Source organism: Hyperolius riggenbachi, chromosome 6 (assembly GCF_040937935.1).
Source record: "Hyperolius riggenbachi isolate aHypRig1 chromosome 6, aHypRig1.pri, whole genome shotgun sequence".
NCBI lineage: Eukaryota > Metazoa > Chordata > Amphibia > Anura > Hyperoliidae > Hyperolius > Hyperolius riggenbachi.
In genome coordinates, this window is record NC_090651.1 from 92,030,364 (window position 1) to 92,054,448 (window position 24,085).

The 24,085-nt window shown below is 42.9% G+C and overlaps 1 protein-coding gene across 7 annotated transcripts in view; it reads left to right on the forward strand.

The window, feature by feature from the left end:
* RASAL2 (RAS protein activator like 2) overlaps nt 1-24,085 on the forward strand; it is a 476,310-nt gene that overhangs the window by 164,801 nt on the left and 287,424 nt on the right. The window contains exon 1 of one of the 7 annotated variants that reach the window (XM_068239652.1): nt 7,939-8,328. The exons of 4 other annotated variants lie outside the window; for them this stretch is intronic. In XM_068239652.1, coding sequence (XP_068095753.1) covers nt 8,202-8,328 — 127 coding nt within the window. In that variant the 5' untranslated portion in view covers nt 7,939-8,201. Of the gene's footprint in view, nt 1-7,938; nt 8,329-16,960; nt 17,074-24,085 lie in introns of those variants that run through there. 2 more of the 7 variants (XM_068239654.1, XM_068239655.1) reach the window with 2 other exon arrangements.

A 24,085-nucleotide genomic window follows, 5' to 3' on the forward strand; every position in this document is an offset into this window, starting at 1 on the left:
CTCCGCCATCCGTTTTAATTTCAATAAAACGTTCAGCAGCAGTGACTTGAATGATATAAATGAAATCCCTCCCAGAAGCTTCTGTGCCCCTTATCGTGTGAACATTTGCTGACGGCAATTAACGTGATTTGGGGAGCTGTGCAGGCCACACGATAATCTGACATGTTATAAATGTATCCAATTAAATGCTGGCATCGTGAGCTCATCTGTAACCTCGCTTATGTATTTACCAAGAGGTCTTCCCTGCCAGCCCAGCTCAAGCCTGCAGGGAGAGGAGAACTGGCTGGTTTGGGCCGACTGCCTATAAAACCTTCTACACTTCCATTAAAGAAAAATACAGCTTAGTAAAGAAGAATAAGTAGACAGATTAGCTTTTTTTATGGCAATTATACTTTATTTGTTGACTTGGAGTGTTGTATTACATGTGATTTTATTTCAGTGTCTTTAATCCTTCATGCCCAGTTTTACAAATAGAGAAACAAAAAAAATAAATCCCCCATCTCCCGAAAAATTTGGAAGCTGTATAAAATATACCTAAAAGCAGAATACAGCAATTTTCAAGTCATTCACATTTTCTTTTATGAATAACAAGGAACCGAGGATACCAGTTGTTGAAGCTCTGAAGGTTTGGCTGTCCTGCTGGTTGGTCCTCTGCCTTCAAGTGAACTGAGCACCTTTTTTATCACTCAGGACATTTCTATAGCACATGAAAAATGCATGCCGACAATCTGTTTCATTATTAAAATAAACTTTCATTTTACCTTGTATTTTACATTCAAAGTACTTTTATTAGCCTGTTTCAGCAGGCCTGCCGGACCGTCCCCCGACCGCCCCCCATCCGCAGAGCTTTCAGGAACCTAATTGTTTTATTGAGCTAATTACCAATAGGTAAACAATACCTTTTCATCAACAGAGGGGGTGAGTAATTAGGACTGTTTCTTCAAAGACACTGTGTGTGTCAATGTGTCAAGATAGCATCTCTGACTTCTGTAAATGAGGAATGTGAGAAGGTGAGGGGGGGACATGGCAGCTTCTATGTCAGGAGAGATTCCAGTGAAAGAGAATGTGCTCCGTTCCCTTTCAGTGCTATCAAGGGAACCCGAGGTGAGAAACCTGTGGAGGCTGACATTTATTTCCTTTTAAAGCACATCTCAAGTGGATTTTGACTTGCCTATGGATTCTTTCAGCCCCCATAGTCCGGCAGCTCCAACTGTGTCCTCTGGGTCCACTCCATTTTCCTGCTGGCATCGCTGACATTCTGGGGGTCTGGAGCTCCACTGTGCATGCCCAGGCCCAACCACACGTGCGCCATAATCGTGCTCCCATCGCTGAGAGCGTTCTGTGCATATGCTGTTCATTCTTTTTAGAACTGCCACTGCGCAGATTCTCCCAGCACGATTGTGGAGAGTGCGCGGACAGGACCATGCATGCTTAGTCAGCACAACTGAAGCTCCAGTGGCAGGACTATTGCCCTTCTAGTTGAGCTACTCTCTAAAGCCATGTACACACGCTGGATTAATCTTGACTGAGGCAGCCTTAAAGTACCGGTTTGGCAAGAACCAAGCGTGTGTAAAGAAGCCCCTGATGTTTCCTAAAGATCCAGCATGCCGGACCTAAGTGACGCTCAGCCAATTCCCGAGCGCATTTTTCTTTTACTCGTCTCACCTGAAGATGCTCTGCCATGCGCCGTGTGTTGGCCCTCCTTCCCCTCTCAATAGTTACAGATGTGTCAGTAGATTTAAAGAGAAGCTCCGAGGAAAATAATAAAAGATTTATTTCCTGGGGGCTTCCTCCAGCCCCTGGCAGCCCTCCTGTGCCCTCGCCGCAGCTCCGCTTTCAGCCGGTGGCCCGGGGTCCCCTGCGCGAGAGCCGCTCATGGACGCACTTAGGTGGTCTGGAATGTTCTGTGCAGTAGATGCCGGTCTGCATCTGTAACGGAGTGGACCAGGGGACACCGACTGGAAGCAGGGCTGCGGCGAGGGACATATCGGCTACCAGGGGCTGGAGGAAGCCCCAGATAAGTAGATTTATAAAAAAAAACTCCCTGTATGTGTCCTTTTAGTGATGAGTCTGTGCAACGCTTGCCCCCGACCCCTCACCCCAGGGATCAAGTCCTGACCACTGCATGCGACAGTCCTCATATGTGTGTATGAGGCAAAAGCTGAATCCTCACTCTTTTTCTATTGTCACTTTCTGCCACTTATTGCATTGGGACTACTGGTCCTTGTATGGAATTAATTCTAAGCAGCAGCTTGCCCAGTATAGTGATTGCCAGTTGGCTGCAGAACTTCTAGGGGAAATGTGAAATCCCCTATAGGTTTAGCTGCAAGGGTAGTTGCTAAACTTATTTATTGAAAAAAAGAGAAACATGAAAGTGTTGCAGTATCAGCCTAGCATCCATCTGTCATTTTGCTTGCATTGCTGAAAATTATTTGAAAATACGGTTATCAGTTTCTCTCCTTCAGCGGTCAGAACATTTTAATGCTTTACAGGAAGCCGCTAATAATAGACAGTGGCGCTGGTATTATATGTACAGAGCGTTCATCCATTGTGACGCAGGTCTGTTGGTGTGGTCAGGCTTTCAGTGGTAAAAGGCTGCAGTAATTTCATCAGTTGCTTCAGTTCTGTTTGGCTGGAGATGAACGGAATGGAGTGTTTCCTGAGTGTATCTAATTATTAACTAATGTTGCTTTATAGTGGCTATAGGGGATGTGGTGATGTCAAGGCAATCATCTGTGCTCAGCTGTAGTTAATTGGAAAAAAACTATTCCAAAGCTGAAGTATCCTTTCTCTTTTTTCTTCTTATTCTAGTATTGCCACAAAATTGGATATGTGTACATATCACCAGTTGTATTGTCCTTTAGTGGACTCCTTTTGGGATATCATCTTTCATTGGCTGAAGCAATTTACGGTCAACTCTACAGTGTTTTACTGGATGAGGAAGAATAACGTTTCTGTTTACACATTTTATTTGTTTTTCTTCTCACATTTCCGGGGAAAGAATTTAATATTGCTTAGACTGTCTAGGTATCTCTTGAAGAAATACTACTCGATTTAGATTGATTTGGCTGCTTGAGGTCCCTTTCACACTTGCATTGCAAGTGTGCTTTGTATTGCCCTGTTTTACTGCAAGGTAACGCAACAGCAATGCAAGTCAATGGGGCCTTTTACACTTACCTCGTCCTGGCAGAAATGTGTTCTTCCCACCGCAGAGCCTGAAGCACGTTACCGTAAACACCGTGCTTAATGCATGGTGCTTGGGGTAATGGAAGTCAGTGAGAAACACAGGAAGTGTAAATGACGGAGCACAGTGGGTCGCACCACGCTTGCGCAGACCGGGAATCCCTGTGTATTTCCTGTCTTGCAGGGAGTACGTCCCTGAGTGGGGGCGGAGCTATTTATGGGACCCTGTCAACGCACTCTGCCGCAGGGTCATATGTTTGTCATTTTGCGTGAGGAGCATGGCATTGCACCACAACTCAAAAATCAGGCAGTCTTTTATCTGGCGCAATTACTAATCAAAAATCGTTACATGAACAACCTTATTTCAGGTGTCTTAAAACAATCGCTAGCAATTATAGATGAAGAAAAGCTTGTTTACATTGATTTGCCAATTGTTGAATTTGATGCCAAATATTAATCATAGCGCCACTGCTTGTAGAGCCTGCCACTTCAGGACCCGTTCTCACTACAGTGATTAGCAGGTGATTCCCGCTAATTCCAAATCGCTAGCGCTTTTTTCTAAGCGCTAGTGCAATAGTAACCCTAATGAGAGTGATATCACTGCCGCAATTGCAGGCATTTCGCAATTAATGGCAATCGCAGCATTTTGCCGTAATTCTCGAGCGATTGCAGTACAGTGCTTAAACAAGCGCTGATCGCAATCATTGGGAATTTCAAGAGTGTACAGTGATTTTACTGCACTCATTTCTAAGCGCTACAGTTTTGCCGATTTTCTAGTGTGAATAGGTCCTCAAAGTTTTCTTGGATTTTTACATTAGACGGTGGCAGCAAGGTTATACGGGCCAGCAGTGTCAAACGTCAGCGTGTAACAATTTAAATAACAGTTATCTTCTCAAAACAGCTTGAGATGTGCAAAAACGAAAGGAATGTATGGAATTGTCATTGTGAGGATAGCTCACTCATATCTTTCATGCACAAGTGTTCCTAAGCAAATGTTATGTTTTATAAACATAACGCCTCCATCGTTCCAAATAGTAGTAGTATTATAGTATGCAGGAGGCACACCACTGGCTGAAACCCTGTGCATGTTGTGGGCTTCAGCCCTTCATCAGGTGTCAAACCAGTCCCTGGGAACCATATCCATGCCAGTGTGTAGGATGGACTGAGAAATGCAGAAGTGTGGTCTACTTGATGAACCACATCTTTCCTGATTCAGTCCATCAAATCATTTCTGCTGTGCCAAAAATGTGTGAGGACCTCAGCCCTTGAGGACAGGAGTTCGCTATCCCTGCAATACACTAAAGAACAAACCTCTTTAAGGACAATTGAAGCGAGAGGTATGTGTAGGCTGCCATATTTATTTGCTTTTAAGCAGTACCAGTTGCCTGGCTATCTTCTACCTCTAATACTTTTAGCCATAGACCCTGAACCAGCATGCAGCAGATCAGGTGTTTCTGACATTGTCAGATCTGACAAGATTATCTGCATGCTCGTTTCTGGTGTAATTCAGACACTACTGCAGCCAAATACATCAGCAGGACTGCTAGGCAACTGGTATTGTTTAAAAATAAATAAATATGGCCGCCTCCATACACCTCTCTCTTCAGTTGTCCTTTAGAGGACCACTGTGGCTAAAAATTGTAAAATGTTAAATACATGAAAACACACATAAATAAAAAGTACAATTCTCCCAGAGTAAAATGTGCAATAAATTACTTTTTTTCCTGTGTTGCTGTCACTTACAGTAGGTAGTAGAAATCTGGCAAAATCAACAGGTTTTGGACTAGTCCATCTCCTCATGAGGGTTTCTCAGGGTTTTATTTTCAAAAGCACTTCGTGAATGGCATTTTTTCAGTCCATCTGTCAGTATAGTGTGAAAACGTGTGGGGGGAGGGGGTTTGGGGTGGCCTGCATCTTTGTATGGATCCTCTCCAGGGACTGCTTTTGTAATACTGAGAATCCCCCCCTGAGGAGATAAACTAGTCAAAAACCGGTCAGTTCTGTCTGATTTCTACTAACTACTGTAAGTAACAGCAACATAGGAGAAAAGTAATTTATAATGCATTTTACTCTGGAAGAAACACTACTTATTTTGTATGTATTTACATGTACTGTATTTAAAATAGGGCTGCCTATGTATTGAATGTTTGTGGATATCCACCCAGTCTAATCCTGTCTTTCTAAAAGTACTTTTAACATAAGGCCCAGTTATTTTAGATTACTGCAGAATCCGTGATTATATTTTGTGTGTTTTTTAACCATTATAGTTTTATGCTTGTGTGAGACATAATACTAAAAGTCTTGGCGATGGCCAGTGTTCAAAGAATTTAATATGATGAGTAATCCAACAAATTGGACATTACTCCCTTGAGCTTTGAGATAAATTTGCATGCCCAGTTCTTTCTTGTATAGGGATGATATAGTGTGTGTCAGTGAGGTTAAACACATGATGGTTACTTTCACACAAGGAGAAGTGCGGTCAACAACCTAAAAAAGAAAAGTGATAGCGAGTGCCGCTAAATGTAGAATTTGGAGAACCATAAATACGAATAGAGTACTGATGATAGTTGAATCCAACTAGGTTACTGTAATAGGTGAGGAACTCACATAAAGTACAGACTGTTCTGCCGGTGCCAATAGTTACCACATGTTTTTTAGTGTAATATCCTCCAGTGCAAGCTTTGTGCACATTAACCAGCAGCCTGAGGTCACAGAGCTTGACCTGGATCCAGTGGCTGACTCCATCCCTCTCTTCCCTCATCGGGATGCCACACCTGCACAGCTTCTCTTGGTCTGCCCATCCATTCGTGCTTGCAAACGGGAAGATGGGCGGAAAGTGACATCACAGTGTGGATGGACAAGGGATGAATCAGCCACTTGCTTGCAGGTCAAGCTCCGTACAACCCGGCTGATGGTTGGTTTTGCACTGAGCTTGCATTATGGTTACTACCAGCTGCATAGCAATAGGAGATGCTGAGGTTGCGGCTGCATCAGGGCCATTGGGCCAGAGAGGACCCGAGGGGCTCTCCTTCAAGCATAGTATTAGCTCTCTATTGGTCCTGTGCTGGTAATAATCACTTCTATAGATACTTTGAATGGTAGTGATCACTAACAAACTGTTCCCCATCCTCTTCTTGCCCCTCTGACACCGTGGTTGTCTTTAGAAGGTTTTGGTGCGCTGTATAAATTATGTATAGAGTTCTTGGGGGGGCCCAATGTAAAACTTGAACTGGGGCTCATTGCTCCTTCGCTATGCCACTGGTCACTGCCCTATACTAATGAGGATCAGGTAATTGATGGTACTGACTGAAAGCTTTGTACAAATGCTAGAGGGAACTTAGCCAAAGTGGTTGTTCAGCACCATCTTGGCCAGGAATCTTGTGTGTTTACAAGTGTCCAATCAGCAGATGAGTGCATTATCCTCATACTCACCTTGGGGGCTGGCTCACACTTGGGTGCTCTTCAGTGCTTTGCTGATCACCAGCAATCAGCCAAGCGCTGTTCCTAATGTATCCCTATGGGATCATTGTCACTGTCTGCAACCATGATCCTCTCTTCTCCATTGAAGAGAGGACGGCGCTCGCCTGTAGCTGGATAGCGTGTTTGTATAGCGATCATTCCTTGCCATGTCCCCCGAGCAATAAAATCCTCATCACTACGGGCGACACAGATTGTGCATGTTTATGCATTTTAAGTTCCCAATGGAGCGTGATTTCAGCTGTGTACACACGCACCATTTCCTTAAACATTTATCGTCTATCAGGATAGTTACCAGACGAGTAGCAAGCCGATCATTCAATCAGTCAGTTAAGTCTGAAATTATACATTTTAAATTGTTAGGGTGGTATATTGCTAGACTTACAATGAGTAATATTCTCCATTAGTGGCAAATGGGTGTTGAGGAAGGCTCTTTGACTCTGTGTGTGTGTGTGTGTGTGTGTGTGTGTGTGTGTGTGTACATATTGTTTGTATGTGTGCATATTGTTGTTTTTTTTACACCAAAAAGTATAATAATACAAAGGCACAATTACAAGTGATATGATCTGCTGATCACATTGTTCACACCACCTGCAAATGTGCCTGTGTATTGTTGACTTTTTGTTTGACTTCAGTCGGTGTTATTTTAACCTTTCGTTTTCACACGTCTCTGTGGAAAAAAAAATTAGGTTAATTTTAGCTTAGGTTTAGAGCTTGAATGCTGTTTTCTATGCTTTTTTTTTATTTCACATAAGGCATAACTGAGCTGGGTTTTGCATGACTGTCGGTGGTTCTGCAATTTTCTTTATAGTCATTTCCTGCAGACCTTTTGCAGAAAAGGTTTGCTCAGGAAGTGATGGTTCTTAAGGAGGCTGGTGTTTCCCCAGTGACAACAGACCGTGTGGGTTCAGCGCAGAAGATAGGTGCCCGTGGTTTTACTCCTTGTGCTGGCTGCCACAAGTCTCATGTAGACGTCCAGTTGTTTTACTGCTTTGGCTCTGAGATGGGCTTTTATTTTTGGTGCCATTAAATCATTTTTGTGGTCTTGAAAGGTTGTTGAGTACGAATACACTTCTCATGATATGGAGAGGATAAGTCAATTAAGAAAAAGACAGTCACATCCTGTTCTGGTTGGACGATCCATGTCAGCACCAGTCGGAGAGGAAAGCAAGGACGAGAATGAGGGATTACACAGCTATCGCTGGCATTACCGCGTGAAGGGCAAGCGGTCATTTTTTGGACGTTCATTTTTTGGGAAAGGCCTTTCAAGACAAAGAAGCCAGTCTGTTTCCAAACTCGGTGCCAAAAGAGGCTCCAGAGAGCATCTGCATCAGCCAGTGTCCAGTCAGCACTGTCCTGAGTTTATCTACACACGGGGTATTCGTGCTCATAGTCCTGGTGATGCAAGGTCCTGGGGATTAAACGAGACAGCAAGACCTCTGCAGGAACAAGTAAGAAGGGTGACATTCGAACGGTCATCCTCTGAACCGGCAGGTCCAGCTTCCTGGAGAAGCCATTATGTGCACCCATCCTTGAAGAGAATGCGCTCTTTGGATTCAGAACAAAGTGGATTTTCCCATCGTGGCTTATTTTCAACCCTTTCCCGTGGCCTGTCAAGGATTCTACGTTCAAACCGAGACATTCCTGCCTCAATTGAAGAGGAAGAAGGTAAGAGGCCAAGGCTCAGCTTTTCCATCTTTGGTTACGTTGAGAGGTGTCTATATTAGCTGCCAGAGCTTGTTACATAAATTTTCAGCACTCTGCAATTAAAAAAAGTATAAAAAAATAGGTTAAACATTATCAATTATGTTCCTACTTGCTTTTGGCAAAGGCTTTTTTGACAAGATGTGAAAATATCACCTAGGACTCCTTTCCTTTAGGCGCATCACTATCCTTTTAGCTAGTACCAGGCCAGTGCATGCTAGATCTAGCTGCTTCGAGCTGTCCTAAACCAATGCTGTGCAGAAAATGGTAGCAGAAGTGGTGAGACTAACAGGGCAGTGCTGAACTAGTCAGCACTAGCTCACCTTAATACCTTGTTTACAGTTTTGTTTTTGAAGTGTTACCTACTTTTGTATTCAAATGAGACTGGAAATATATAATGGACTACACTGTAATAGTATTATCAGTATTTATATAGTTCCAACATCTTCCGCAGCTCTGTACAGAGTATATTGTCTTGTCACTTAACTGTCCTTCAGATGGGCTCACAATCTAATCCCTACCATAGTCATATGTCTAGGTATTTATGTATTGTGTAGTGTATGTATAGCAGTCTAAGGTTCGTGTAGGAGGAAACCAAATAACTTATCTGTATGGTTTTTCGATGTTGGAGGAAACTGGAGTGTCTGGAGGAAACCCACACAGACACGGGGAGTTCTCATGCTCAGGCTTTTTTTTTTTTTTTTTAATCCAAACGTTTTCTCAGATCATAATTACTGACTTTCTGGACTGCCATTGTTCGTAAGTGTTTCTGGAAAACCATTTTTTACAAGCTGCTGTCACCTGTTGCGATTCTCCTCCAGGTGTTTTGGAGAGCCATGTGTTACTTCATACAGTTTTTTAGGATTCGTGCATTATTTTGACCATTTATACTGCGCACAGGAAATGGAAGCTGATATTTGCAGGTTTTGATATCTTTAGATATTTACATCTGCAAAATAATTCAGAACATGTAATTCTGCAGAATAAGAAAAAATGTACTGAGTGTGAAATCTGTGATGCAATGCAGTGTGATGATTGTGCAAAACCACAAATCTCGCCAGGCTGCCAGTGACGCAGAGAGATGGTCTGTTTTTTGTTTTTTGTTGAAGACGAAGTTGTAAAATCCACTGTTACTATCTACCATTGACAATTCAGAAACCAATTAAATGATCTCTGTGTGGATTCGGGTTGCACCGCATGAGTGAAATTGTAAATCACTTTTTTTCACTTCTCCCTTTTCTCTTTTTCCTCCCAGACACCCCCTCTTCCTAACCTTTTAGACTCACCCCTCCCACATCCTTTGACACCCACTTCTCTCCTGGGCAGGCCATGCACTTCTCTCGTTCTTGCATATTGCACACTACACGCTTTGCTGAAATGTGCACGGCAACGCATTTAGGGCCCATTTCCATTAGCGGGATGGTGCGATGTACGCACCGTGCCCACAAGTACTTTCAGTTGTCTTCCGGAAGTCAGAATGCGGCCGTCTGATATAGCCTACAATGTGGGAATCGGATGCGTGCTAGGAAAGTCTGCTGATCTAGTGGTAACGGGCCCATAGTGTGAAGGAGGCCTTAACCCTTTCAGAGTGTGTTCGGACCACTCTCTACACTTGCACGCCTTAAAAGGATCCCGAAGTGCGGGAACTATGGAAGCTGTCCTGTTTATTTCCTTTTAAACAACACCAGTTGCCTGTCTGTCTTGCTGATCTTTGTCGCCAGTATGGTCTAAATCACTCACCTGAAACAAGCATGCAGCTAATCTTGTCAGATTTGTCCTAGACCGCTGATCTGATCGATTGTTCAGGGCCTATGGCTTAAAGAAGTGATCTGCAAACTTGGCCCTCCAGCCAAGTTAAGGAACTACAAGTCCCACAATGCATTGCAGGAGTCTGACAGCCACAGGCATGAGTCATAAAGGCAAAGGCATTTTGGGACTTGTAGTTTCTTAGCAGCTGGAGAGCCAAGTTTGTAGATCACTGGCTTAAAGTATTAGAGGCAGAAAATCAGTAGGACAGCCAGGCAATGTGCATTGTTCAAAAGGAAATAACCATGTCGGCCACCATATCCCTCTCACCTTGGGTTCCCTTTTATATACGGAAAAAATTGGAAACAAAACAGACATTTCATACTTTGCCTATTAATATTGGGTATTATATCAATTGTCTGGATTTTCTGCTTTGCCTGTAACCTATATATTTGATCAGGTAATTTGGATTTATAATGCCTTACTTCAGGTTTAATAGGCAGATCGGGATGATTCATGTATTCTATCAAGTGTTGCCAGCTAAATGTCATTTCATAATGAGTGTCATTGAGTCACGACCGTCTGAATAAACACAAGCATATTGTGGAAGGAACATCCCTGGATCTCTTCCAAGGGCTTGCTGTAGTTCAACAAATGACGATTGATTTTGGATGATGGAGCACACCTTTCTTCTGCCTTTGTGTGCAAACATTTTTTATTTATTTGCTTTTATTGAAACTACTGCTGTGTTTGGCAGTCATTGTAGGGAGCTTCGTCACTGTTTATGGAAACTGAAACGTCTGTGTACAGGATTAAGGTGTAACTCCAACCACAGGAGTGGGATAGTATGGTTTCTATCTGACCAGTCTGAATCCAGGGCCCAGCAATATGTTGCCCTGACTGCTGTAGTACCCACCTCTGTGGCCTACAGACTAACAGACATACAACCTTCCAGGCTATACTGAACTCTGCTGCCCAGTTCATCAAACGCTCTTCTTGCTCCTCATTTGTTTTTCCTCTCATTCAAGCTCTTCAGTGGCCGCCAATTAACTAGATGATCTACTTCAAGCTCTTGATTACAAAGCTCCCCACAATGTTTGTATCCCAAACTCCTCTTCACTAGGTATGAGCTCCTCAGTTTGGGAGCCACATTTAGAACAAAACAGAGCATTTAAAACTCTTTTGTTTGTGGGGGGGGGGGGGGGGGAGGTTGGTTAATTCACCCTTGTCACTGCATAAGGTCAATGCACTCCACGTTGCATTATGTTTCATCTCCCGATACTACCTCCTTTTAAACCCGAAAGGAGGAATTATTGGAATGCTGTGGAATAGGATGGAACGCAACGTGGAGCACATCGGCTATTGGCAGCAACAAGGGTGAGTAAAGCTCCCCCGGAAAGTTTAAAGCCTCTGTTTCATTCAGAATGCATATTCCGAACTGTGGAGCTCATACCTGCTCATCACTACTTTCCAGATGCCACCCCAACTGCAGCCTCTGCTCATGAGCTTGTATCCCTTCCCCTAGACTCACCTCCGCTAATTCATGTAAACAGAATTTCTCTGATGCCTCTTCTCTCCTCTGGGATTCCCTTCCAAAATGCATCTATGAACTTCTACCCCTCCCATGGTCCCCATTTGTGGTATTCCTAGGATAACCGCCCCCCCCCCCCCCCTCCTTCCTCCCCCGGCATTACTCCTGCATTATCGAATAAGGATCTGTTTTAAAATTCTGTTGAGTTTTCTGCAACTTTCCCCCTACATGGGAACTGCTGTCATGCTGGTGAAGTCACATGTACATACAGAATAGGGAGAATTCACTGCATTTTTTGCAATGCTCTCAAGTTTAGCAGCTTAAACTGTCAACAGTATCTGTTTATAAGCAGTTACATAGTTACATAGTTATTTTGGTTGAAAAAAGACATCCATCCATCGACATATGCCCAGTTTTTTGTGTAAGGGACATATTGTGCGAACAGGAATAAAAAAAAAAATCTTATGCATATCAAGACCTGGGCTATTGTAAATTGGGACTCTTGAGTATATAGTTTGTCTTCTTTGAAAACTTATTTTTTTTTATTGTAGAGTGTACTTTAAGATGGGTGGAGGGGAATTATCACAAAAAATGGGGTTCATTTTGGTGTGTTATATCTCAAGATATCCATTTAGGAATTCCTGAGCACAGATTAAGAAATGAGAACCAATCTCTGGTCCACACAAGTCTTCTTAACAAACAGCCCTTCCATAGGTAACATAATTATGTCTAAGCAAAACTTTATTGCCATTGAAGTTGTAAACTCATTTGGGAGTGCATTAACAGCTGTCACAGATGACACTCCATGGCGCGCGCCCATTCCATCTTTAATGCATGAAGATATAATTCTGATTGAACAGTCTGATAATGACTCGGTCTTCCTTCCCCTGCTAATTAGGCAATGCACTCAGAGCATCACTTGCATTGCTGTTATGTTAGATTCAACACCCTTCACTAGGTACAGCCCCATCTATATCCATTCTGCACATAGTCAGTAGTTTTATTGCTTACTCTTTTTGCCCTACTGTTCTTTCCATCCTGCTGCACCGAACATAGCAGAGAGTTCTACCTAAACGGTTTGCTTTACTTTCTTGAAATCTCCTTGAAAATATCCTTACAGCTTTCTTAGTTTATTTGTTCTATGGAACTGATTCAGAAATCAGTAAAAGTAGATGTACTATTGTGACAGGCTTGTGCAAAGGACTAGGGGACATGATCTGTGCATGGAGGAAAAAGTTGTTTTGCCATTTATGGTATTTAGAAAAGGGTCTCTTTACAGTAAGAGGGATTAAAATGTGCAATGTGTTACCACAGGGAGTAGGGCAAATTCTATATCTGCATTGAAGGGGGGGCTTAAGGAGCCCATACCCTGGTCAAGTTCAGCCATCGATTGATCGATTCTATGGAATCGAACAATCATAAATCGATTCTTTCAAATCGATCGATCGATTTTATTCTGATTTCTGAATCCGTTCTGTAGAAATCTGTTCCTAGTGTGTGGCACAGATCAGATAGATTCCTGTCAGATTCACCTTGACAGGCATCTGACAGAAATTTATCTGATGGTCGAATCTGCTGCAAATCTACAATTGTATGGCCACCTTTAGATGCTTTCCTTGCGTTGAAAGACATCCATGGCTATAATTACTAGGTAATTCCCAGCAGTGTTGACCCAGAGATTTTTATCGGTTTGCCATCTGGAGTTGGGAGGAATTTTTCCTCGCTTTCAGGGCTAATTGGTCTGGATCAACTGGGATATAATAATAATCATCATCATCCAAACATTTGTTTAGCGCATTTCTTCTGTCGGACTAAAATCTCTCAAGAGCTGCAGCCACTGGGACGCGCTCAAGAAGCCACCCTGCAGTGTTAGGGAGTCTTGCCTTGAACTTACTGAATAGGTACTGATATGTGAGGGCGCTGGCTAGAGTTGTACCATATTTTCTGGTTGAACTCAATGGACGTAGGCTGCGGTCCCAACTGGCCAATAGTGTGCGTATAAAGCATAAGTGCGCTTTCATTGCCTTTGAAAAACCAGGTCATAAGAACACCCTCTAATGCCATGTTCCTACTACAACTTATTCCTGCTGTGTACATGACTGCGGATGTGTGATCACTGTCCTTAGCCTGGAATCCTTGGTTAGTGTTTCCGTTGTGTCTGTTGTATTGAACAGGGCTGTGGAGGCGGTACAAAAATCTTCCGACTCCTCAGTTTATGAAATCACGACTCAGACTCCAACTCCGACTCCGGGTACCCAAAATGACTCCGACTCCTCGACTCTGACTCCTTAGTCTAATACTTAACAGGGATGTGGATTTTGTACAAAAATCAGCCGACTCCGACTCCCGACTCCTCAGTTTATGAAATCAACGACTCCAACTCCGGGTGCCCAAAATTGCTCTGACTCCTTGACTCAGACCCCACAGCCCTGGTATTGAACATGAAACACATAGCATTGTTATGTATGACATGTCTAACTTTCGAGCAGACTCCTGAATTAACACAGACCGCACAAGAGTGTCTTCCTCTCACTGCCACAGAGACATCAGATCCATTGCCAACACACATGTATGAGTGGATTCTATACTTAAGATCCACCAATATGTTTGTTTATCCTCTGCTCTCCGATTAGGTAAGCAGTCTGTTTCACATGCAAGTGCGAACTGAGCCAAAGATTGTCTACATAATCACTTTATGAGTATGGCTAAGCTTGCGCTGGCATATCCTGGCCCAGCCAGGAACCCTTCCACAAATGACTGGCAAAACCATTGGAAAGGCAGCACGGTGGCGTATTGATTAGCGCTCTCGCCTTTCAGCACTGGGTCCCCAGTTCGTATCCCAGCCAGGGCACTATCTGCACGATGTTTGTTTGTTATCCCTGTGTCTGCGTTGGCTTTCTCTGGATACTCCGGTTTCCTACCACATCCTCAAAGCATACAAAATAAGTTAATTAGCTTCCCCCTAAATTGGCCCTAGATTATGATACATACACTACATAATATTGACATATGACTATGGTAGGGATTAGAGTGTGAGCTCCTCTGAGGGACGGCTAAGTGTACAGCGCTGCAGAAGATGCCGCCGCTATATAAATATTAATCATACCACACTGCAGATGTCAGTGGAGAGCTGTAGAGAAGTGTGCACTGTTATGACAGCTGTTTAGGTGGGGTTTGAAATGCTAGGCAAAGGTCATGTGAGCAGAATTATTTATTAGCACTGATATAGTTGGGAGCGATAAGATAAGCACCCTAAAGAGTCATTCAGATTCACACCACAATACATTAATTGCAGGAGCAGAGCACACTCTGTAGTGATCAAAGCACAAGACTGGCAAAGAAAAACTGTTACAAAAAATCATTACGAGAGCTGATATAAATTGAGGCTGCATGGCGCCATAGTGGCTCACACATTCGCTTTGCAGCGCTATACCACCTGATTCAGGCTCCACCCAGGACACTTATCTGCATGGAGTATGTATGTTCTCCACATACTGGGGTGTTTTCCTCTCTCCCACGTTCCAAAAATGTAATAATTACTTAAAGTGGACCTGAACTCTTGCACAGGACAGAAGGAAACCACAGAGAAATGCACCCTGTATGTATTTAGAGAGTTTAGCCTAATACCCCCCTCATCTGTGACTAACCACCACTGTAATTTGATCTATTCAGCAGTGTCAGGAATATCCTCTGCCACAGAGCTGCTAATTTCTAAACACAGGGTGTCAACCCTATGTCTGCTTCCATGAAAGCAGGAAGTATACACACAGAAGATTTATTGCAGGATTTTTATCAGCTGTAACAAAGAATTGTTTTTCTTTAAATTAGTATTATTCTATTGTGTGTCTTTTAGAGCAGAGAGGAAGTTCTGAGTTCAGGTCCGCTTTAAGTCTTCCCCTCCAGATTGGCTAGTCTGTGGCATAACTGCATTGAAAATATTACATTGAGCACTCCCTTCAGGGACAGTTAGTCACATGAATTATTCAGGCTACTCTGTAAAGTGCTGCAGACAATTCCAGCGCTATATAAATGCATAATAACAATCATTTCAGTTGTGACAAGTTCTTCAAATAACTATTTATCCCAACAGCTGATGTCGCTGGCTGTGGTGATCAGCGAATCATTTGTATGTAATTATTGTTTTACAAAGAGTATCCAGGCCCAGCTAAGTGATTGTTGCGCTTGACCCAATTGCACATTAAAACCTCATTTCAAGCTGCAATTATGAGACAATTTTGTGTCTGTGCTCAGAACTATTATGAGGCAAGCTGCTCTGCCTATAGACACTGCAGGTAATTCCTGTAGCTGGGCCACTTCAGGTCAGCTGAGCAAATTTACAAACGGGATTTAAGTACAGAAGTCTTAACACCACGATGACATTTGTGCGCTCTGCTTGCAAAGCTGTTAGAAGGTATATTTAGAATGGTGCTTTGAGCTGGACGTTAAAGTGGAGCTGTCAACAATATGCTGGAAAGTGTACACCCCTCACACGGTCACTGAGCAAGCCAGATACCGGGCGTCCTACTGGATCCATTACAGACCTGCTGGTCCCGTGAACAGAGGTCACATGGCTAGGAATGCATAGCATTTCAGTAAGGAGGCTTTTTGGCCTCTTTCAGCCCCTTACACACTCCTAGGAGACGGAGTTCTTGTTCACCATGAGCTTGCTGGGCAATGTGTAACGTTAGGAATGCAGCTCAGAGGTGCACTACATAAGCTTACACCATCAAATTTGCAGCATGGTTTGAATGCCAAGTTTGGAAAGAAGGAAGCCAAGAACATCTGTAGGCGTTTTAGGCCACACTAATCATAATGGCCAAGGAATGCTTTGCTCTAAATATAGAATTATGGGGACTCTCTATACTTTGTATGCATGCCAGTACATACACAGTGGGACATTCACAGCTCATTTTTTTTTTTCCGTTTGATCTTCAATTGAATCGAACACCAATTTTGTAGATTAAATTCTGATTGGATCATGAGAGAGTATGCAATCTTATCAGATATTGATCATTTAAAGAGTAACTGTAGCAAAATATCTTAAAACTTAAAACCCATACAAATAAGTAGTACATTTCTCCCAGAGTAAAATGAGCCATAAATTACTTTTCTCCTATGTTGTTGTCACTTAGGTAGTAACAGTGTCACAGTAGGTAGTAGAAATCTGTCATTACCGATAGATTTTGGACTAGCCCATCTTCTCATAGGGGGGTTCTCAGCATTTTCTTTATATTTAAAAGCACTTAGTGAATGGCAGTTGCTCCATCCAACTGCCAAACAGTGTACGGTGAGCAGGGAGGCAGGCTGGCCAGCATCTTTGTATAAATATTTTTCAGGGAATGTCTTTATAAAGAATAAAGGCCATGCTGAGAATCCCCTATGGAGAGATGGATTAGCCCAAAGCCTGTTGGTAATGTCAGATGCTACCTACTGTGAGTGACAGCTACATAGGAGAAAAGTAATTTATGGCTCATTTTACTCTGGGAGAAATTTACTTCTTATTTATATGTGTTTTAAATTTGAAGATTTCCGCAACAGTACCTCTTTATGTATAGTTTTTCTGGACCTCTCAATAGATTGCGTTCTGTTGGTATTTAGAAGCGTGTGCACACATTTCCTTTGGGCACCTTTCCACTGGCTGTGTTTCAATCAAGATTGAATGCGATTTGTAGTTTGCAAGGGCACCGTGATTAGCATAGATTTCGCATTTCCCTTTTTCCACTGATTTGATTAACGTTTAACCTAAATGGAGTGTATGCAGCATTATTTTCTGTGTTTCTGTCACTGGGAGTGCAAGAAAATATTGTTGCAGCTTGGGGGGGGGGGGTTTGCGAGCGTAGTAACACAATGAAATTCATTCCAATGAGCGATAATTATGTCATAGCAAGTGCAGACTGAATTGAGGAAATTCATGACCAATCGGGAGTCAATTGCAAGTTTCAGTGGAAATATCCCTTCACTGCATTTTTCTTCTGTTGGTACCTCTTTCACTACAGAATTGACTGCACATTGATTGCCTTGTTTGGTACTACAGCTGATTATTTTTCCATCACTTGTCAATATTCATTGAACATGCTAATTCAACTCAGAGCAGTTCAAACTTAAAGAGAACCTGTACTGAGCAAAAATATTTAAAATAAACACATGAGGTAACTTCAAATGAACATTACATAGTTACCTTGCCATCAGTTCCTCTCAGAAGCTCACCATTTTCTTCCGACAATAATCCCTTCCAGATCTGAAATATATCAGTTGCTGTCAATAAAATATCAGTTGCTGTCAGTTATAGCTGAGAGGAAAACTGATGTACCAGGTAATGTCCATGTTTCCCTATGGCTCAAGTGGGCGATGTTACAGTTTAACTGTGTGCTGACCAGAAAGCTGTTATGGGTAATGGCCATTTTCAAAATGGAGGGTGGAAAATTCCCTTGATCACAGTGAACAAACAGGACGCGGGACAGGAGAAAGACACTGAGGAGTAGTCTACATGGAAGGTAAGTATGACTTGTGTATGCTTATTTTGACTTTTAACTTTCAGTTCAGGTTTTCTTTAAATGGGTTAGAGCATGGCTAGTTTTAGTTGCTTTGTTTTGGACATTGACATCTGCAGTGTGATGTCTCTTGATCATGTGATTTTTTTTATTTTTTTTATGCAATAATATTAAGATAACAGGAAGACCATTTGTTTCTGGTTATAAATAGCGAAGTGTGAATTTGAGTTACTTGTACAGTATTATGGCCCATACTCACGAGGGACTTTTGTCGCCTCAACACGCGGCGCGCGCGTGTTGCGGCGACAGGTCGCCCGTGAGTATGGGCCGTCGCACGCGCGCGCGCCCCCGAACTGTCGCCCGTCGCTATGTCGCCATGCGATTGAAACTTTCAATCGCATGGCGACAGTCGCCGCTGCCCCCCCGCCGCAACTGTCGCTAGTCCGCGTGAGTACGCGGACTAGCGACAGCAACCTCCATTGAGGTTCACAGACCTTCCGGTGAGCTTCCGGCGGGGGGAGGAGGAACGTCAGCGACAGCTTCCGCCTTGCCGCTGGTCCCTCTTCCGCATGTGTACGCGGAGGGACCTGGCGAGAAGCTGTCGCCGGCCTGTCGCCCACACGCTCACGTGTGCTGGCGACAGGCGAGTTTTGCAGCCCGTGAGTACGGGCCTTTAGTGTGCCTGTTGTTGAGCTACTGTTGCTTTTGTCCTGCTGATCATTCTGGCTTCAGTAGTGTCTTAAGCTACATACACATGAGGCACGAATGTCTGCAGTTGCATGGAGACAAGCAACAGTTGAAAGTCTCCAGCAACGACAGTTGTATACAAGCAACGATTGTATACACGCGGCAACAACCTGTCTGCAACATAGCGGAAACTGTTGCTCAGCAACTTCTGTCGCAGGTTCAATGAACTGTCGGACTCACAAGAGTTGCTAGAGACTAGCATACACACGACCGCACCGACTTGAGACTAATGGCCCATACTCACGAGGGACTTTTGTCGCCTCAACACACGGCGCGCGCGTGTTGCGGCGACAGGTCGCCCGTGAGTATGGGCCATTGCGCGCGCGCCCCAAACTGTCGCTCATGTCGCCATGCGATTGAAAGTTTCAATCGCATGGCGACAGTCGCCGCCGCACCTCCGCCGCAACTGTCGCTAGTCCGCGTGAGTACGTGGACTAGCGACAGCAACCTCCATTAAAGTATATGGAGCTTCCGGCGGAGGGAGGAGGAACGTCGGCGACAGCTTCCGCCTCGCCGCTGGTCCCTCTTCCGCGTGTGTACGCGGAGGGACCTGGCGAGGAGCTGTCGCCGGCCTGTCGCCCACACGCTCACGTGTGCTGGCGACAGGCAACATTTGCAGCCCGTGAGTACGGGCCATAAGGACGGTTGCTGCAACAGCTGTTGCCGGGGATTGAACAAGTCAATCGCCTGGAGACAGCTCTGATTATCAACAGTTGCTTGCGCGCGCCTCATACACATGGAGGACCTGTTGCCGCAACATGCGCGCGCCATGTGTTTCCAGCAACAGTTGTAGCCTGTGTGTATGGGCCTTGAGCCACTACCCTGAAACAAGCATGCACCTATTTCAGCCAGACTTCTGTCTGATGTGCATGCTTGGTCATGGTCTATGGCTAAAAGTATTCGACGCAGAATGAGGGGGAAAGTCAGGCAACTTGCATTGTTTAAAAGGAAAGAAATATGGCAGCCTCCATATCACGCTCACCTCGGGCTTCCTTTTAAGGCTCGTTTCACACTGGTGTTAAAATACAGTTCGTTTTCAATAAAAAGATTTGTTAAAAAAATAAATACTGTCCGTTCGCGGAACAAAAGGAATGGATGCGAACGGATCCAGTGTTAACCTATGGATCCATTCGCATCCATCCGTTCTGCACGATCCGCTGAATGGGACAAAAGTTTCCTCCCTGCAGCAATTTTCCAGACACTGCGGACCAGCAGTGAGAGAACGGATCGTTTCTTCACACTAGTAGAGAAACGGACCGTTCTAAGGGCAAAAATCCATTGGGGGTGGGCTCTGGGGGGAATGTGGGGACACTCCACGGGGGTAGGTGGGGGTCTGGGGGGGATGTGGGGACGAAGTGTACCTGAGCGGATGGATAAAGGGAGGGAGGGTTTCTTACCCAGGCTTCAGTCTTCTTCCCCAGGCTTCAGTCTTCTTCCCCTTCAATTGTGTCCCATGTCCGGTTGTATAACTACAATGCTTCTTCCTTCCGGATTGATGGAGGAAGTGTGGTAGACACATGATGCGACTTAGATTGCAACGTATTACACCATTGAAAACTGAAGACAGAAGCCTGGTAAGTTCACCCTCCCTCACCAGCCCGCTCAGGTGCATGGATCGGCGGAACGGAGTGAAAACTGATCCAATCGACCGGTGATCAGATCCGTTTTCATGGATCCTTTTACCAGTGTGAACCAAGCCTTACGGATCTGGTGAAGCGGAAACCGGATCCATTTTACCGGATCCATTTTACCAGATCCGTTTGGCTGAAAATGGCTGTGTGAAACAGCCCTAAGACAAGTTTCTTGCAATTTGTCACAGGACAAAAAGTGGGGCAATGTTCAACAAGGACACAGCAATAACAGCCCGACTTTATAGCAGTTCCCCACCTATCTAAAACGACCTACCTTCCTGTATAATCTGTATATAAACTCACTGTAGGGAAAGTATACCGTACATCTATTCATATGTTACTATTTCCTAGGTTACAGTCACACAAGCATTTTTCCCGGAAAGTGTTTGCATTGAGTGTGTTAATGTTTAAGTGAATGTTTTCATACTTGCCCTGTGTGATCACAGTCATACCATTCCATTCTGTTTGGCTGCCACCTCATCATGACCTCACTGCATGTAAATGCCACTGGCAGCTTCCTGTGTGTCTGGCTCTCAGCTGAGGTCATTGGCTAATTCTCTAGTTAACGTAACATATTTCATACTTAAGACTTGAATGATTTTCCATTTGTGGTTTTCCATCTCCCATGCGCAGGTTGTCTTTCTCTGGCATTTGCAGGAGCTGAGGTTTGTGTACCTGTTTAACTACTTTCAGTATGTGAAGGACAAGTGTGCTTTTAAAACATTCTTCGGGGTCTGCGTTTAACAGTACAGCCTGGTCAATAATCCACAGTCTGCAATATTCGTTTTCCCTCTTTAGAAGATGTCCTGTGCTGTGAAGGAACAGGAGGCATTTTGCTGCAGTGTGAACTACAGTAGCTGATGGGACTGCTGAACACATTGGATTTTTTTTTTCTTGGATTGTGGTTTTGAGTACTGTGGAAATGACTTAACTTCCTGTCCCTGGGACCTCTATAGAGATTTTTTTTTTCATGGAAAGGAAATGAATGACTACATTAAGCCTAGCTGGGGTTTTGGACTCTTCTTCAGTCTACAATAAAGTTGTATTTGTTAATTTCTCTCTTGGAGTGAATTTCCTGCTTCCTGTCTGTACAGGAAGTGATTTAAGCACTCACTGGTAGGAACACAGCAGAGAAATAAAGTGAAATAGGCTTTAATAAATTTTTCATATTTTTATGGTTCTTTAGAACAATAGACAGTTGGAGTGTGGCCACATTGGATGTGGTTAGTACCCATAAAACTTTTATTGTGTTTCTATTTTGGAAATATTGGCTTTTGAATTTGGATGTTTGAAGCATTACTGGGGCATAGTGGAGCCCCCTTATACATCTCAGCATTACACTTTGTTATTAGGGGCTGCATATTTTGCTGCTGTAAGGTTTTTTGCACCTTGGTTTTGATTAGAAACTTTCTTCGGCATACCTGGATATTTATTCTGTTCTGTAATTACACTGAAGGCCACAGTAGTTTACTTTCTAGTTAGCTGCTATTGATGTGACAACGATGGACAACTTGATCCTCTGTGTGACCTGCGGTGACTTGTTACAGGGATCATAGTACAGTGGCAGGGAGGAGTCAGATTGCATCGGCTTCACCCACATGGAGCTTACTTAATCAGCAAAGCACAGGCCAATGCAGCAAATCTGCTACTGGCCACTGAGGTTATGTTTTGATTACAGTTGTGTTAGCAACCTAATCACCTATATATATATATATATATATATATATATATATATATATATATATATATATATATATATATATATATATATATATATATATATATATATATTACAAATTATGGGTTTAATAAAGGAATACTGAAATTTCATTACAAAACTTGAAAAAAAAAAAAGTTATTGCAAAAGCCCTTTTGCTCACTAAAGACTTCAGGGGATTATTTTTTATGGTTCATTTACTTAAAAAAATTACCTTTTACATTTTAGTCTGGAGACTGGAATTGTAATGGCAGCAGTATACATTTAGTATACAGAATTTCCCAGCTTTCCAGTAAGTATACCTTTAAAAACAGTCTAGTAGTGGCAGCTTTCAAATTTATAGATTTTCACTTTAAAAAGGAACTCCACTGAAAATAATGTAATTTAAAAAAAAGTACTTAATTTTTACAATAATTATGTATAAATGATTTAATCAGTGTTTGCACATTGTAAATCTTTCCTCTCCCTGATTTAGATCATTGCCCCCTTTTTTTCCTAACTACAGAGAGCGACTTCTTAATCCTGAGTGGGGACAGGTCTAATCTCCCCACCTGCCTATACAGTGGTTACCTGGAGGGTAACCCGTGTTTGTGAGTATAAATCTCATTATACCACTTTCCTCCCATTTAACGTAACATACTGCACTATATTGGGCTCTCGGTGTCTTCCCCCCCCCCCCCCTCCCACACACACACACTTAGATCATTGCATGCTAAGAAACTGATGGCAAATTTATAGATTTTCACTTTAAAAAGGAACTCCACTGAAAATAATGTAATTTAAAAAAAAAGAGCTTAATTTTTACAATAATTATGTATAAATGATTTAATCAGTGTTTGCACATTGTAAATCTTTCCTCTCCCTGATTTACATTTTGACATTTATCACATGGTGACCTTTTTACTGCTGGCAGGTGATGTCAGTGGAAGGACATGCTGCTTGCTTTTTTGCCAGTTGTAAATATTAGCCATACAGAGCCCCCTGATGATCCGTTTGTGAAAAGGAAAAGATTTCTCATGGGAAAGGGGCCCGGTATCAGCTACTGATTGGGATGAAGTTCAATTCTTGGTTACAGTTTCTCTTTTTAAAGCCAAATTCTACATCTGGGTATAGGTGGGTACATTTTCATACACTGAAGATCTGAGCTTAGGGCTGCAATCTTCTGTGTGTGTGTGTGTATGTATGTATGTATGTATGTATGTATGTATATATATATATATATATATATATATATATATATATATATATATATATATATATATATATATATATATATATATATATATATCCCCTCATAGTCTGAATATTGTGATGATGCAGGCCCGCCCTTACAGCTTGTAGTGATCTCCTTCAACCTAGTATCTTTAGATTATATAACCATATTTTTACAACAGAATTGTGTTTCAAAAGCCTTGTTTGACTTGTGAAGTAATATTATGCTGGGTACACCCGATGCAATTTCCCATCCAATTGACAGGTAATCTGACAGGAAGTTGCATCGTGTGTACATGTCCAAACTGCTCCCGCTCGATAATGGGATCGATTTCCCTGTGATAACTTTGGAAAATAAATCCCATTATTGATCGAGAGCAGATTGGACTTGATGGAAATAATCTTCTGATTCCCATCGATCAGACCGGAAATGGCATTGTGTGTACCCAGCATAAGATCATTGCATACTAAGAAACTGATGGCAAATTCAACATTTTGAAAACACGCAGAAGCCAGAGATAAATGGGTTTTATTATCCTGGGGTTTCTTTATTCAAAATGTACTTTGTCATTGGAATAGGTAAAATCTAGCTTCCAAGGGCAATGTATTTTTCAGAATCTAGTGATAATGAGGCTATGTATTCCTG